The sequence below is a fragment of the Hippopotamus amphibius genome, chromosome 10, assembly GCF_030028045.1.
Source record: "Hippopotamus amphibius kiboko isolate mHipAmp2 chromosome 10, mHipAmp2.hap2, whole genome shotgun sequence".
Lineage (NCBI taxonomy): Eukaryota > Metazoa > Chordata > Mammalia > Artiodactyla > Hippopotamidae > Hippopotamus > Hippopotamus amphibius.
In genome coordinates, this window is record NC_080195.1 from 55,761,426 (window position 1) to 55,779,292 (window position 17,867).

Below are 17,867 nucleotides of genomic sequence, written 5' to 3' on the forward strand. Positions count from 1 at the left end.
AACATCATATCCAGTGTCCAGCTTCAGGCCAGTACACTTCTAAATAGTAGTTGTATACTTAGCTCTTCTCAGTGATGTTTTGATCAGCATAATTAACGTGAGCTGCCACAGCAGATATCGTTGAACTCTTGAGGCTTCCGTCTTGCTTATGAAGTCCAGGCTTGGTCAGGAAGCCCCCTTTGCTACATAGCAGCTATATCTCCACAGCTGCCATGACAGGAAAGGGCTGGAGTGACAACCTGGTTTTTTTAAAGGGTCAGAGCCCAGATGTGGTTTACCTCACTTTCCTCAACATTTTATTGGCCGGACCCGAGTTACATGGTCCCAAACTAAGCACAGGAGGTCGGAAAATGCAGAGAAACACACAGATACTTGGTGAGCCCTGATAGCCTACCCTGCGACTCCCAAGGGCATAGTGGACAATGAATTGGAAACAGCATTCTGAAGAATTCTGGACGTGATGAGTGCACACATCCATCCCTTGAGGAAGCAGATGGACTCGAGGAGGAGGTCCGTGATGCCCTGACAGAGTACAAACACAACTGATGTAAGAAATGCCTGGGCAGACAGCTAGCTTAGAAGCCAAAGATGAAATGTTAATGTGTCTGTCTTTGGTTTTGCATTGTGATGGGGAAAATGCGTGGCATTTGAAATATTTTAATGAAGGAGGTTAAATAGAAGAGGATGGCTCTGTGCTGGGAGATACACCCATCCATGTTAAGTGTCCTCTCTTTCATTTCCCCACCGCCTTTTCCTTCCCTTGACTAATTGTTAGCATTTTCATGGAACGATGTGAAGTTCCCGTCAGTGTAGTGTAAGTGAAATGTTCCTGTTACCCCCGTTAAGATCTATAAACTAAGATGTACTTTGAGTCGAACAGTTTAGCGTCTGATGGAATGAGAGAGGAAGGTTATAAAGTTTTTAATGTGTGTACGCTAGATTCAGGTGTCAGAAATAGCCAGAGCATAGAACATTTACACACATGAATGTCCTAATCCCTAACGATGCTATCAACCAGCAGCATAGCACATTTCTGTTTGGTTGATAATTTTTCTTTTTTACAGTGTTTTAAGACACTCCTAAAAACATTTATAATAATTTACTCTACTTTGTAATTAGATTTAGTGATCAGAATCTTGCTCACTTACAGAGCTGTTTTCCTTTAAATGAATGGCACCAGCTGGTTTATAGCTGAAACCTGATCTGACTCCCAAAGCCATCGGAGGGACCAGCATAAGGCAAAGCATAATGTGTTGTGAGCTTCGTGAAAAGTGGCTGAGGGAGGTGTCTGACATTCTTATATGTGTCTTCGGTAACACTATATATATGTGTGTGTGTGTATATATATATGTGTGTATATATATATATATATATATACACACACACATACATATGTATGTTAAATATGATGGAGAAGATTTTCTTTTAAATTTAAACCTTAGCTACTGTGGGCATATATTCAATTTACAGGACATGGAAAGAGGGAATATTATCTTCTCTCATACAGCCTCTAATCATTAGAGGAAGGGCAAATAGCTGAAAATGGGCAGTTTGGACTTTTACCATGAAGAGAAAGGTAATGGCTGTATAATTAGTGGAAGGAAGCATTAGCAAAAGGCTAAGAGAGCAAAATAATCACACGTGGCCTTGAGGATTCATTGTTTCCATGGAATTTTACACATGGCCTTGAAGATGCAGTAAGTTATTTGTTTCACTCCTTTAGCGTACAGTTAATGAGACGCCCCATGAGGCTGGGGACTGTGCTTTCATGCTGGTGTGACAGGTATGAATGACTCTGACTCATGGAAATCGAAGATCCTCCATGGCCAAAGACGCTCAGGGCCATGTCACTTTCCAGATGAAGTTAAGGGACTTGGCTGAGACCAGAGGAAGGATGGGTAGAATAACAGACAAAGGGAGCACTTGCCCTTTCCCTGTGGATTGAACAGGGAAGGATGTGGGCTGAGACTCAAGAATAATTCTGGTGGCCAAGAAGCCTGGTTCTCAGTCCATCTGGAGCTGTTTGGAACTGACGAAAACATGAGAACTCCTCTCACTGCTACAGCATGTCTCTGCCTTGTGAGGTCTGTGGCTTATGAAGAACAAAGCAGCTACCATATCAGCTGCCTTCAGTCAGTCGAAGGCGGGTAGACAAGAGGACTGACTGGGCCAAGGTACATCCAATTGTGTGACCACCATGACCACCTTTTCCCGATTCCTGCTCCACAACCTGCCTCGTGTGCTTGGGACAGACACAGGATGCACAGAGACTATGAGTCTGCTCACGTTTCCCATCTAATGCTCATGCTTTCATAGAGTCTCTATAGAGCATTTCTGTAGGGTTTGGGCCTAGGCCCTGTGGACAAGCTGCTACCCTTGCTGGTTGCCAGGGCAACACCAGAGCGGATGCAGAGCCAAGCAGGAGAGATTCCGCCTGCTCCCCTCATGGAAGCGCTGTTGATTCTCACCTGTCCTCACTCACATCTGTCTGCATCACCTTGTCCCCTGACCCTGCTCTATTTTCCCAGCTGTCAGTTTTTCTCAATATGAACCCAGAGTTCCACTCATAGTTGAAACCATCTTTTGTTGCAAGACAGGGTCAGTGGACACTTCATGTCATGTAAAGACACGCATTGTGAGATGAAGACAAACACAGTCGTGGAGGGTCACGCTGCCTCAGAAAGCATTTGCCAGAGTGCTCTGGCCTCGCAGCATGTTACCAATAGACTGCTTTTTGCAGGAATTGATCAGCTCTCCTAAACACAGGTGTTGTGCATGTTTATGTGTGAGACTGGAGCCAGGTGGAGAGGAGTTTGATAGGCAGTGTTTGTGTCCTTAGGACATGGAAGTTTGAATAAAATTGCAACAGGGTACAGAAGCAAGAGAAGAGAAATCTTTGGCATTTTTTCCATAACATGCCTAGGGCCCTGAACAAACAGGTGGGACCCGAGGTGCCTTCAAGTCTAACTTCACATTTAGCTCAAGATTTATGAGACTCACCCCATTCGGGATTCGTTTGTAGAAGCAGGTACAGAACATTTCTTTCCCACCACCACGGTCATGCCCGCCTCTTGAGTTTTAAGAAGTGGAGAGAGAGAGAAGAGAAATCCCATTTGCACCGGCCAAACTGAGGGAGAGGAAATGTGATAGAGGCAGTATATAAGGTATGTGAGGACGGCTCTAGTTTCTACTGTAAAATTGTTTGAGGTTTTCACATTACAGATATGAATATTGTCAGCATTATTAAAAAATATACCTCAAAATCAGGAAGCCAAATTCTTAACTGTATCACATTCATTGAACTGAATAATGCAGAGAAAACAAACTAAAATAAGCCAAACTTCCAGAGTCCCTATACAGTCAGCAGCATTTCTGTCACTGTACTCAGGACAACTACCTACCTCTCCAGGTTATCCTGGCAGCCGTTGAATTCAATCGACGTGGCAGCATCTCCTGTTTTAGCAATAGATAATCTAGCCTGCGATATGTCAGGGTCTTCTGGATCTTCTTAACACAATCAGAAGAGCTGGTTATAAATTTAGTACTTTCTCCTTCTAGCTTTGAGAACTTGGCCAAGATAATGCACTTTACTGAGCTTCAAGTTCAATAGCTATCCAACTCATACCTAGGTAGGAAGTGGTGGTAGTGAAATTGATCAAGCTATCACACAGAGATAGGGTTTGGATCAAAGAAGGCAAAGTATCTACCACTGTTTTACAAATTGTGTAGTATAATACTACCTAAGATTATTATTACTAATCATTTTTATTATTTTTATTATTTCTCCTTACTTTTCTACTTGCTTGTATCTTCTTTCATTATTTGATGTTCGTTTGCTCCTCCAACAAAGGGCAAGCAAAGATAAAATGGAGATCTAGTTCATACTCATAAGCTTGAGGTTTTGTTTTTCATGTTTTCTTCCTACCACAAATGCTGCACACCTATTTCCCTCTTCAGAATTTTCAAAACTACTTATAATTGCAGAAAGTATTGTATTTCTCCTAGCTACATTTAAGACTTCCGACAATTACTGTGTTTTCCACCATTGTATATAATTTCTGAAAAAATTATAATGGGCATGAATGTATTAATTCACAATAGTAACTCTATTTGTTTAGAAGTAAATAACGTGAATGTTCCACATTCTGTTTGTAATGGTTTATGGTAAGCTTTGAACAGGGGCAATGCGGAGAAAGAAATTCTAAAAACCTCCTGTCGAACCTATTCTTTGTCTAAATAGTCTATCTTCTGGGCCTTTGAGCGGTGGCAAGAAACAAATGTTATTATTTTCATTGTATCCTAGGCATGCTTTAGTTCACCCTAGTTGGTTTCTGTTAGAATCTACCTCCTTCCCTACACTCAAAGAACACTATATGCCTTGAGCAACTAAAAAAAAATAGAATTTAAACTAGTAATATGGGCATGAAATCATTAAGTGCAAGGAATTCTTACAAGCACTACAGTTAGCTCTACGTATTTCTGATTCCCAAAATGAAATGAACAGTAAGCCATTTTGAAAATGTTAGAGTAAATATTCTGAGTATTTGTGTGATAAGCTGATACTGGCACTTTTGTTGAAACAATAAAAACTGGCCATAATCTAGGTCCTAATTGTCATTGTTTTATCCACCCTCCCCTCGCCCCACGCCCTGCACAGTGCCTTTACGTGCCATAGGCTCTTGATAAATGTTGTTGTTGGTATTATTCTTTTTGTTGTTGTTGAAGTATAATTGCTTTACAATGTTGTGCCCGTTTCCGCTGTACAACAAGGTGAATCAGCTGTATTTATACACATACCCCTGTTCTTAAGCAGAATAGATAGCACATTGGTCTCTGAACCCTTTATACTTCTATTCCCTGATCACCTACAGCTCCTTTCTCTCTGATTTAAAATCCTCTGTGCTTTTGATATAAAGACTTGTTTATGATATTCTCTTACTAGCTAAAGTATTCGTCCACGGGATACAGGTAATGTTTTTCTCACATTTAATATTTTTAAGAAAAATAAGGGAACACAGAAAAAAAAAACAACAACTGGTGGCCCATAAAGTACTTTGTAGCTTTTAAGGATATGTCATGGTTTAGGGCTAAATCTTACAGGCTTTTCATGGAATAAGGAGTGGGTTTTTAGTAGGTGCCAGGAATACAGTCTGAATTTTCACCTATTCTAAGAATTATACCGAACATCTCCCTTTAACATAGAAAATATGTCTTTGAGTGCAAGGGGGAAAAGATGCACTCTTCTTTTCTCTTATAAAGCCTCAGGGTGCCACTTCTCAGAGCTTGGAAATGACCCAGTTGCTATTTGCCACCTACCCTAAGTAGCCTGATATTTTTGAGCTTCCCTCTGCTCAGTACCCCCATTGCTGCCAAATAACAAAACCATCTGCTCTGGTTGGACAGCATCTAAAGACGGTTCTGTAAGTACCAGAAACAAGAAAGCGATTTGGCCTAGGTAAAGGGAAGATGACAGATTCATTCCTTCCATCTATCGATTAAGTCAGCTTCTGGGTGTTTTGCCAGATTAGCAAAAACAAATATCGAAACAGCTGGAATAAGGGTCTGGGAGTAGGAGATTTTGGAGGAGCTGCTGACTTGCTGAGTAAGTGCAGCCTCAGTGAACAGAGGCAGGATAGTTGCATTCGCTCTTATCTAGCAAGGCAATGACCCATACATGGGAACAGTCATTTGATGTCCCACAGAGTATACCTATTGCTGAAGCAGCAATAATGGACGCCCTTAGCTGGCCATGAATGCAAATGTTGGTGTCTGAATAATTTGTCCCCTTTCTAAACCAACCGGCACACTTAGATTCTAGGGTAATTCTGAACAGTTAATAAATACCAAAAAATTCCAATTTAATACACTTTCTTTTTAGGTGCACTAGAGAACTCAACCAGATGCAGATAGCCCTGCCACACGTGTGTCACCCTAAGTACACATCCACCACTGAGTGGTGTGTCAGTGAGCTCGTAGCATTTCTTCATCCCATGGTTACTGTGTTTGAGTTATTTAGAGCGGGCTGACCCAAAGTCTCCCTGCCTTTCGATAGTGTCTCGATGAGTCTGTAAGGGACTGTTTTGGTGTAAATCTGATTACCTAGAACAGTGTCAGAAATCATTGGTCCACTTGAAAATGTTATGTAATGTAGGGCTCAAAGGCCCAGAAGAGTGTGTCTTACCCAGCCTTGGCCAACATAGTCAAATGCCAGCTACATCTCAGAGGACTCTGGTGAGTGAAGCTTCAGACACTTTTAGTTGCATGTACAGTTCAGAAACTGCTCCTGTCTGATTAAAAAAGGATTAAAAGAGGATGGCTTTTTCCTGACTGCACGCTTTAATGTCATTTTCATGAGCTTCCTCACTGCAATTTCCCTGACTTTACCACATTACCAGTCAGTAAGGCACTTGGCATTGCTTTGTTTTATACATACATTTTGTCTTTTTCTCTAAATTGTTAGCATATCATTCCTCTTTATTTATGTTAACTTTGTTCATCATTTGCTGCATGCGTAAGTGCAGCATTTGTAATCATTCCTGGCAGAGAAATTTGAGTAACTGATGCTCATGATGAGTTTCTCCTGCCTTCAACTTCATCTGACATGCAAAGAATCTACAGTTTCCATATTTTCCTACTCACGCATGAAATTTGTATCTAAAAGGAATCATGTTCCTGTAGAGTGCTCCTTTTCAAGTACATACTTTGGAGGCTGATGTTTCTTGCTTTGTAAATGGATCCTAATAGGAGTGGGAGCTAGTACTTGTGGAAAAGAAGTTATCATTGCTAGTTATTTTATTCTGCTGCAAGATCTAAGGCTTCAGAGACTCAAATTACAGACACAAAACACCTGGCAACATCTGTTGTATACGAGGCATTACAAATTAAGGAAGGGTGACAAAATTTTATTCGGAGTGCTTTTTTTTTTCTTTTTCTTTTTTTATTGAAGTATAATTGATTTACAACATTGTGTTAGTTTCAGGTGTATAGCACGGTGATTCAGATATATGTGTGTGTGTGTGTATCCTTTTTCAGATTATTTTCCCTTATAGGTTATTACAAAATATTGAATAGAGTTCCCTATGCTATACAGTAGGTCCTTGTTGGTTATCTATTTTATATATAGTAGTGTGTATATGTTAATCCCAACCTTCTAATTGATCCTTCCCCCACCTGGAGTGTTTTTTCTTGGGAGCCCAATAGTTAAACCTCTAAAAATTCAGGGAAAAAACTTATTTTACTTATGGCTGTACACCCCCATATCTTTATGTCACTTTTTGTTGTGGGTATAAAGTGTCTAGACACTAACTGAAGGGTTGACATACTGACACAGCTCTGCCCATTAGTAGGTAAGAACTGAGTTCATGTCTTTGGGGTGATTTATTGTTAATACCAGTATTAATGATCAATTATGAATTATAATAATTACCTACACCTTTTGGCAATAATGGTACCTGCAAAACTATAATTAGAATACCATTAACCATAAAAAAATTTCTTTTATCATATTATCTTAGAAGGAATTAAGCCAACACTTTTTTTTTAGCTAGTTTTAGCAAGTAATAAATAATGGCTACACTACAGGACCTCTTTCAGTTTATAGAACAAGTTCATGTGCATTATCATATTTGACCCTAATAGCAATCCTGTAACACTGCCTAATGTCAATTTTGCACATTACTTCCAGTTACCAGATGAGGAAACTAAGACTCAAAGAGATTTAAATACTATGTCATGAATTTGTTCATTTAGGCGTTCAAAATATAAGTACCTTCAATGTGCCTGATGACGAGAATTTAAAAGCAAATAAAACACGTGGTTACCTTGCAAGGTGGTGTCAGGGCAGGGTCAAAATTCCCTGGTTCTCAATCTAGTTCACTGTGCTACATTTTCCAGTCCTGACACCCATCTTAGAAACTACCACACCATGCAGCAAGACATGCTTCAGTGGTATTTTCAGAGGCAAATGCCAGGCTGGATGGATGTTTGATGTTTCACAAGATGGCATTTACGTGTTGCATTGTGTATTTTTATTCTTATTTTTGAATTCTTAGATCGTGTATTAAAGCCAAATGCTGCTCAAAAAATATCCTGTAGATTTCTGAACCCCATTCTTATATATGCATGCCTTACTGTCCCATAGTCTGTTGCATATGCAAAAGATAGGGCTTAAGTTTGTCTAGCCTTATGAAAGAAAGGTTAGAAATTAGGAAGTTGACAGTGTTGTGTTTTTAACACTCCCTCATCACCATACACATAGTAGTACATACAGCTTGCCCCAACTTCAAATGAATAATAACTGAGACCAATTTGTTGCTAATTTGTACCATTAGGAGTAACATTTTGAATTGAACACAAGTAATAACCACTAATTATTTGAGGTTGGGGAAATGAGCCAAATTACCACTTTTCTCCCCTTCTCTGGAACTTGTGGTTTTCTTTCCATAGGCAGGTCAGTTAAGGACCAAGGATAGAGGCCTTAAAACATGCACTGCTAGAATTAGATGGTCTTGCAAACCTAGGATTATTTTTAAAGCAATGTATGTGGATAGATAAGAGCCAATGGTAGACAAGCGACAAAGTTGGTTTTGTGGGAGTCCAACGAGTACCTAAGCAGAGATGACAACAATTTTCCCTCTATGAAAAGGCCCCTCTTCAGACTTTTCCCTTATTATAAGGGCTTCCCAGTTTGCAACAAATAGGATTCTTTGGTTTAAGCAACAGAAATTGATTGGCCAATTTGATATAAGGAGGTGATACATTGAAATAATATGGAAAAACTTACAGAATCAAAGGAAAAGCAGAAAAATCTTGGCATGGAAAGTATAAAGTCATGCATTCTAGGGATGCAAGTTGCAGACACTAGTGAAAAATAATAGTCCTTTCAGGTGGCTGTCCTTTGATGTTATGTATTAGCTAACGACTGCTGATGAACAAACCAGTCCAAAACTTATGGTCAGAAAACAATAGTTATTCTTTATTTCTCAGAACTGTACCAGTCAGCACACTTCTAGGCTGGGCTTCACTCAGGTGAGTGTGTTCCTGGGTTGTCAAACTCATCACATAAAAATATAGACTGCCCACTTAAATTTGAATATAGCTAATAAATAATTTTTAGTGTAAATATATCCCATGCAATATTTGGAACATACTTATACTAAAAAAAATTATATATCTGTTGTTTATCTGAAATTCATATTTGACTGAGTACCTTGTATTTTATCTGTCAATCCTATTTGCCATTTCCCATCCTCCTTCTCTGGGGACCAAAAGGCTTAGTTGAGCACGTGCTTCTCATGGTGATGGCAGAGGCAGAAGACCAAGTGAGTCCAATTGTGCCAGCACTTGTCAAGGTCCTGCTTGTATTACCTATACTTTTATCTTTGGCCAAAACAGGTAACGTGGTCCAGAAATGTAAAAATGTGTACCATCCACTGTAGGAGGGCATCGGCATGGCAAAGGATGTGGAAACAGGGAAGAGTGGAAAACTGGAGCCATTAACACAGTCAATCAGTTTTTACCTCTTTTAAACTGTTTCTTATAAAAAAACAAGTTCTCAGGAGGGAGAGTCTGAAATACCCAACTTAGGTAATTTTCCTTGGCTGAGGAAAACAGGTCACCTGATTGACAATCCCAACAAACCAGTGGCAGTGGGATGAGAAGTAGTTCTCCAAAGGAAAAATCGAGTGTCTTGCCAGAAGAAAAAGGCATGGATTTGGGCAGGTAAAACACTCCACTATGTCCCTGACTTTGCCTGCATTTCCACTTTTGGCCATACACAAGAGATGTTAGTCTCATACAGAAGAGAAGAAGGAATGAGTTTGAACCTGGAGAACTGTACGAAAATGTACAGGCAGCTCCGAGTCCACAAAAAAACAGGGCAGACCCTGGAGATCTGGTAGAGATCTACAGATCTAGAAAATTACAAAAAGAGTGAGAAGGAACTATAAAATCATGGGTGCCAGAGCCAGATTGGTTGTGTCATAATCTTACTTAATGCTGGTTCAGCACACAGCTGAAGGAATTTATGTATCCAAGTGCAACAAGATGTTAGCATTATTTTAGAGACTGTCATTCACTTTATACTGAATAGAAGAAAAAAAGCCATGCATTTCTTTAACATCAAACATATGTGAGTGTAATAATTCACATTTTAAAGTTAGAGCTATTAGGTGTGGCACACTCATTTTACTTTTTTTTTCCACAATGGAAACCCTGAGGATTACTTTGAATAATGAATTTTGCTAATGTTCTGAAAGAGGGGTATCTAAATTATGTTTTTCACTCAGGATTTTAGGAGGTGTTATTCTAATAAACAATTTTAAAACTGGCAACACCGAAGATAGTGTGGTAACAAGATAATCTGAAAGATTTGTGACATATTTTCAGATATTTTGATAAATTACTTGGCATGGTAAGTAAGATTTATATTTACATTTCCCAGAAAATATTGCTCTGGCCAAATGGGTAGCACTATATAGAGTAATTCTGAAAACCAAAATGATTTATACATTTCATATTATTTAACAAATGGCATTTGGGAAATTAACCAAAAAGTATGGGGAAAATATAGTTACAGTTCACACCAGAAATAAATCCCATATGATATAAAGAGTTCAATTTTTGAAAAATGAAACAGACCATTAAAAGAAAAAAGTAGATAAACATTTAACTGATCTTATGTTATAAAAAGAAGACCTAATATGCCCAGAAAAGAAATCACAAAAGAAAGATAAACAAAAAAATTAAGACATTGGGACTTCCCTGGTGGTGCAGTGGTTAGGACCCTGTACTTCCACTGCAGGAGGCAAGGGTTCCAGCCCTGGTCAGGGAACTAAGATCCCTCATGCCATGCTGCACGGCCAAAGCAAAAAAAAGAAAGAATAAATTGGGGAAATTGTAAATAACGTGATAACAAAAGGTCAATATTCCTTATGGTATAAGGAGCTTTCAATAATTGGTAAGAAAAAGGAAATAAAATAACAAAAAACCTATTCACTGAACTGAATAGGTTGAAAACATTAAATAAATGGTTCATGGCATAAAATTTAGGAAAATATAATAAATCACATTAATATCCTTTGAATAAAATTGTTAGGAAATACTCTAGAAAGAGAAAACCAAAACAAAAAAACGAACAAAAACTACCCAGAGTACTGTGATAACCCAAGAATTAAGCATGAATCAATATTACAGTGATTTTGATAAACAACTTATGTTTGCAGATGCAAATAAGGTTATCATGTTAAATAGTATTTCCTAAGTAGTCATCCTTACTGAGAATTAAAATAAAGTAAAAAATACTATTTGGAACCACTTTTGCAAAAGTGAGTGTAATATAGAGGAAGAGGTAAGTTTGGGAAATGTGTAAGCCTTTGGTTTTGCTACTAGCTCTATAATTCCTTAGCTAATGTGATTTTTTTACCCACTTTGTCCCTTACGTCCACATCTGTAAAATGACAGTAATAATAAAAATACTTTTTACTTCCCAGAATCGTCATAAAAATTTTACGAGTAACAGACTAAAAACTTTGATTTCCCACTTTAATGTTATGTTATCAGTGATGGTGTAAATGTAGACTGCATGAATTGCTACAGGAAACTAGGAAGGAACTATTAAATCATTAAGCAAAGAAAATTACATACATGGAAATATATATATATATATCCTAATAGAAAAGAATAAAAGAAGTTAAAACCCTGAAAAATCTATAATTGAGGAAGTTGGACACCAAGTTTATCTTGGTTCCTAAAATATATGAACATTTTTCTGCCCCGTGGTCAATTTTTTTTTATTGAGTCCAAGTTGATGGTGAAATATATGACTAGATAGGTAACTAAAGAAATACTGATAAAAGCTGTATTTTACTGGTTCAGAATAAAAGCTTGCTCTTCAGACAAAAATTTAATGAGATGACTTCCTTGAGCTCAGAAAAGGTTTGGGGAGAAAACTTTCATTCATTTCTTGCTTTTTTTTTCAAGCACTCCATGAGCACCTACCATATTCCAAGTACTGTGCTCTGCAAGACTCAGTGGTCAAGAAAACAAAGGCCCTCCTGTCTGCCTCTTTCAGTTTAGTGACAGGCATAGGTGACTAATCCAGCAATTATGGTCCAGTGCTGTATGGAGACATACAGGGTACAGTGTGAGAACACAGGAGGGGCACCCAATATGGAATCAGGAGTGGGTGCAGGGGTGGGGGGTGACAGGACAGGCTTCCTGGAAAAAGTGAGAAAACAAGCTGACAAATTGAGACCTGAAGGAGAAAATGGAATAACCACATGAAGATTGAAAGAAGACTATTCCATGTAGAAACAAATAGAATGTTAAATGCCTGGGAGTAAACAAAGATAGTATATTCCAGGCAGCAAAAGTTGTTTGATCTGACTGGATGATGCAATGAAGAGGAAAGAGGAGATAAGGCAGGAGAGAGAAGCAGGGGCTGACTATGAATGACCCATTAAGCCATATTAAGAAGTTCTGATTTTATCTTGAGGGCAATGAGATTAACCAGAGGATACTATACTCATATTTGCAATTTAGGGGGAAAAAAATTCTGATTGCAGTATGGTGAATGAATGACAGTGAGCTTGGAGAAAGGAAGACTAGAGGCAAAGGAACTACTTGTAATGATTTTGCAGTAATTCAGGCAAAAAAAAAAAAAAAAAAAGAAATGCTGGTGGCTGGAACAAGGTTAGTAGGAATAGGAATTGAAAGTGATAAATGAAACTGAGAGATATTTAAAAGTCATAAGCCATAGAATTGGGGGATCCATTTTATATGGGGGCAATAATGGAGAGAGAGAAGTCAAGGAAGATAAACATTTTTTGGTTTGGGCGACTGTTTGCATAGTGACACCATTACTGAAAAAGTGAGCACAGGATTACAAGTTTTCTCTGGGAAGGAGGATGACCCCATTTCTGAGTAGACTGAATCCTGGATTTCTGTGAGACATTTGATGGAGATGTAGCATAGTTGGTTCATTGAAAGTGCAGATATAAAGGTCATGAGAAGGGTCATGAGAGTATGGGCTGAAGATACTGATTTGAGAGTCATCAATAGCATGGCCTTAGCTTCTGAAGCTAAAGAGTAGATGAGTCGTGAGTGATCACACTGAATAATGTAAAAAAAGAAGACAGTGATCGAACCTTCAGATGTTTAAGGAATGGGACAAGATAAGCCCAAAAGTTAAACTTCGAAGGCTGGCCAGAAGGAGAAGAAAAGCAATTGCGTTTGGTGACCTAGAAACTAAGGAAAGGAAGAATGAGGTTATGGTCAAAACAAAGTCAAATACTTCAGCGCAAAATAGGAATAATAACAAGAATTTTCATTGGACCTAAAAACAATATGGTTCAAACAAATTGGAGAGCCTCTTGAGAGCAGTTTCTTTGGAGGTTAATCCAGGTTGCACTGAAGGTCAGAGTGTGAATGGGAAATGAAGACATGGTATAGAACAATTCCTTCAAGAAATCTAGAGATTAAGTTTGAAAGTAGGTAAGAAGGCAAGATGGGATTTGGGGAGGGATTTCTTTCTAGAGCAAAAAGACTACATCATATCCAAATGCTTATGGGAAGAAGCTGATACAAAGTACAATAAAGTAGGAACATAAATGATGGAGTGAAAACTATTGGTTAGTGACCCAGAGGAAGGCAGGATATAAATGTCAACATGAGTACATTTCTAACTGTTCAACACACTTTCTGTATCTCCAGTATCTGAGATCCAGGACCTGAATACATTGTCCTTATTTAGGAGAAACAATATAGTTTGGTGGCCAAAACATAGCCCAGTAGTTACTTACTCTAGATTTTATTCCCAATTTTATCACCACCTGTCTATGTGACATTGAGCAAGTGACTCCACTTGCCTGTCGTGTAACATCAAAGTCCTTAGCACATATATATTCCTCCTATAAAGGAGAGACAATGTGAGTAAATTTTATCATAGATAATAGCTCTCTGGGATCTTGACCATGGGAGATTTTTTTCTGTTTTGTAAATTTTCATGTTTAAATATTAGGGATATGGAGTCTTTCCCACTCCACTTTTTCTTTCGTTTAATCAGAACACATGTGTATTTCTTTTCTCTACTCTATGTCCTGTCTTGGAATTCAGAATTAACTTTGAACCATTACTATATAGCTTCCTGTTACAGGTTTTGGATTGTTGAGGAAGGTACCTAGGATGTCTAAGCCTTGTTCTCAAACACCATCAAAGGTTGTATTGTAGGTGTTTGGGGACATGTTCAGAACCATGGCTTACTTGACTGGGAATTAGAAACTGTGACTATTAAACAATAGAACAACTGTACATTGAGGAGCTCTGGGTTCTAAGCCTAGCCATATTTTGTGATGGGATCACCCTTGACAAGCTATTATTCTGCCCTGTGCCTCATGTTCTTCCCTATTACATGTGTATAACTTTTCAGGTCCTCACTGTAAAAGTCTGGAAGAGTATATTGCAAGTCAGTGTATGAATATGAGAAAACTACTCTTAACCCTAAGGGGAAACAGAAACTCTGCAAATAGAAATTGCTAAGCCATAGGAATCAACTACATTCTATTTCTGCCATTGAGTTTGATTTGGAATCACTGGTTCCTACCCAGGGGCCATATAAGATGTCATTGTGAGAAGAATGCTAAGGTCAAGAGAATCCTCCTCCCACTTCCTCCTTGTGACACTCTGACCTGGTCAGTTGCCCAGGTACCATTAATAGCTGCTAACAGGGATCGGCAGGGATCATACAGTTGTCAGGCAGCTTTACAAGCAGAAAATGTTCCTGTTCCTTTTATCATTGCACAGAGTCTCTAATGGGCAGGAAGAGTGAGAAAAAATAAGAGTTTTTTATTATTGAACTCCTTCATGCTCTCTTGTATTCCTCCCTCCCCCTGACACATAATTTCTCAGGGACGGCATAAGCAACTAAGAGTTAAAAAAAAAAAAAAAAAGGGAAAATAACAGTCAAAGCATAAACTCTGCAATTTGTAATCAGTGCATAACCTCTGTGATGAAATTTGTGAGTAAGTAATTCACTTTCCACTTAAGCCCACCAGGGTGAGATCTAATGTTGCCGCCCTGAACACTAATGAAGGAAGTCAGACGGCAGTACAGCTAGCCCTTGGGGACTCATTTCTCACATCACCAAAAAGTAATTTCCGTCATTTTTGGCCATCTGGTAGCCTGGATTGTGAAGATGAAGTTTCATTCAAGCAGGGCTTAAGAGCGTGGGCCCTGAAGTCTTTTTAGATTTAAATCTGTTTTCTGCTTCTCACCTAGCCTCCTCTGTAACTTAGTTCCCACCCATAAATAAAATCCTCATAGGGTATTATTTCCTTATTATAAGGAGTTATTGAGATAAGACTTATAAAGTAATCTACATAAGGTCTTATGTCTAGTAAATGCTTAAAGTTAGCTATTATTAAAGTGTTAGCAGTATTGGTGGTAATAGTTTTAGGAGTAATATTATTTTTGTAATGTCTACCTGTCTGTGACATAGGCCTTATTAATTCCATTTTTAAGCTCTAAGATACATCATCAGGCCTGTCACACACCAAGATGATATTTAGAGGCTTTCTATTGTAGTGATTAACCAAGTGTTTCCTCATGTGGCTAGATTTTTAAGCAACCAGGTATTACTGCATCTTAGTGACACAACTATGCAGTCTGACGTTAAATAACACTGCTTTTCTTTTCCTGACATTTGGAGGAAATAGTGGACTATAATCATTTTATATACATAAGGAAATAAATGTGGGTAATACTTAGTGGTAAAAAAATTGGTGTTAATGTGTATAAATGGGCATGCTCTCTAATAACCAAATAAGGTCCATTGTAATCAGAAAAGAGCTAAGACATTTTCATTATATTACTCTGCGTACTTCCTGCAGCACTTGACCTTAGTGGAGAGATTTTCACCTTATAGTAGGACTCATGCTTTTCACCTGCTCACTAAGTCTGTGAGGAGGTCCTAAAGCACCTAGGTTTCTTAACACAAAAATGCAGATGGTTTAAGTCAGAAAAGCACTTCACTCAAAGTTGCCACTTCTAGTCGCATGGACCAGTACTGCAAACCTGCTTTTACTGACATGCTTACATATTCCATTTGGTTTTGTCTTTACAGTTCCACCAAAGATCTCCAACATTTCCTCGGATGTCACTGTGAATGAGGGCAGCAACGTGACCCTGGTCTGCATGGCCAATGGCCGTCCTGAACCTGTTATTACCTGGAGGCACCTTACACCAACTGGTAAGCAACCCTCCAGTCCCCAAGATGCCGTACACTATTTAGAACATCCTCATGCTTCTGTGATTCCATTAGATCCAAAAGGCGAGCATGTATATTGTTATTAAAACACTATTTGAATAGTGACATAGGACTTGTTTAGGGTCATCTCTGGTCTTGACTAATGTGTCCGTCTCTATAAAGTCTACAACCATAGGGAATATATATATACATACATATATATGTGTGTATATATATTTAGTTCTATGGTTTATATTTAAGATATATTTCATTTTCAATAGAATACTTCCCCACAGCAATAAATATAGAAGCATTAAATACATTAAATGAGTTAATATTATGTCAGAAATATATATACATATATATGTGTATATATATATATATATATATTTAGTTCTATGGTTTATATTTAAGATGTACTTCATTTTCAATAGAATACTTCCCCATGGCAATAAATATGGAAGCATTAAATACATTAAATGAGTTAATATTATGTCTGAAATATATTCCAGGTTGGTGCCTGAATATCTTGAGGCAATATTTTCTATGGATTAAATTTCCACAGTTCTTTGTATGTTTTTTGTTTTGTTTTGCTTTTAAATATGGTTTCCCAATATGTAGGCCTTGTGAAGAAATCTTTCAGGAATAATACAAACTGTTTGTGACTTCTAATATCCTGTTCCTAGCATCTGGCCCTGTGAAGGGGCCCCAGGTACAGAATAAACTGCACGAGCTCATTATGTATCCCTGGCTATTGATGCTAATTCAGTAAAAGTCAGAAAACCATGTCTCAGGAATGTCTTCTTCCTTCTCCCCTCCTCCTTCCCACTACCACCACTATAACTGGGTTCTGAGGTTCTGCTGCCTTTTGAGCTTCATTTAAATATTTTACAAAATTATTTAGGGTTAACTGCCTGCATCCTCCCCTACTATGCAGATTATTTTCTTATATACAAGGGTAGGTCAAAAATTATCTGCACTCTGGCTGTAGAATTTATAGAAGTTTTAACATAACCAGAGTGCAGATAATTTTTGACTCACCCATGTACAAAACCATGCCTTTGCAAATGACACGGTATTTGCAGAATGGGGCCTGATATTTAGTTTTTCCAGAAAGAGGAATTATGGATCAGTTGTTCTTATAAAATGTCATTTATTTTGGTAGATAGCCCCCAACATTTAACTGATTTATATCCGATATTCTTTTAAAGTTTTCTCATTTAAATATCTAAAGATTTAGTTTATAATATATTAATTTTGAAATGAACACCGTGAAAAATTGTTGTGCATTGACGATGGGAGCTCTCCTGAGATAATTCTAAATGGCCAGCCCAGAGGAATGTTTGGTTATAGCATCTTTAAACAATTTTGTATTTTGTGGTGTGAGAATATGGGCCTCTGTTTCATATTAGCCTTTAAATTATCAGGTGAAGTTTGGGCTAACCTATGGAATGGTCTTTTACTTGGGCAGCTATTCTCATTAGATGCTTCTATTTTCTTAAGACAATGTCACTCAAAACCCACTCTTGTTGTTACTGCATACAACTTGTCATTTATTGTTAATATATAAAAGCAATAAATGAGGCAGTTATTTGGGGGGTCAACCTCAAACTCATATCCTCGCATT

At 38.1% G+C, this 17,867-nt stretch overlaps 1 protein-coding gene across 1 annotated transcript in view; it reads left to right on the top strand.

Moving 5' to 3' along the window:
• LSAMP (limbic system associated membrane protein) overlaps positions 1-17,867 on the top strand; it is a 626,032-nt gene that overhangs the window by 401,108 nt on the left and 207,057 nt on the right. The window contains exon 3 of the mRNA XM_057697840.1: positions 16,118-16,243. Within this exon, the coding sequence (XP_057553823.1) occupies positions 16,118-16,243 (126 nt within the window). The remainder of the gene's footprint in view (positions 1-16,117; positions 16,244-17,867) is intronic.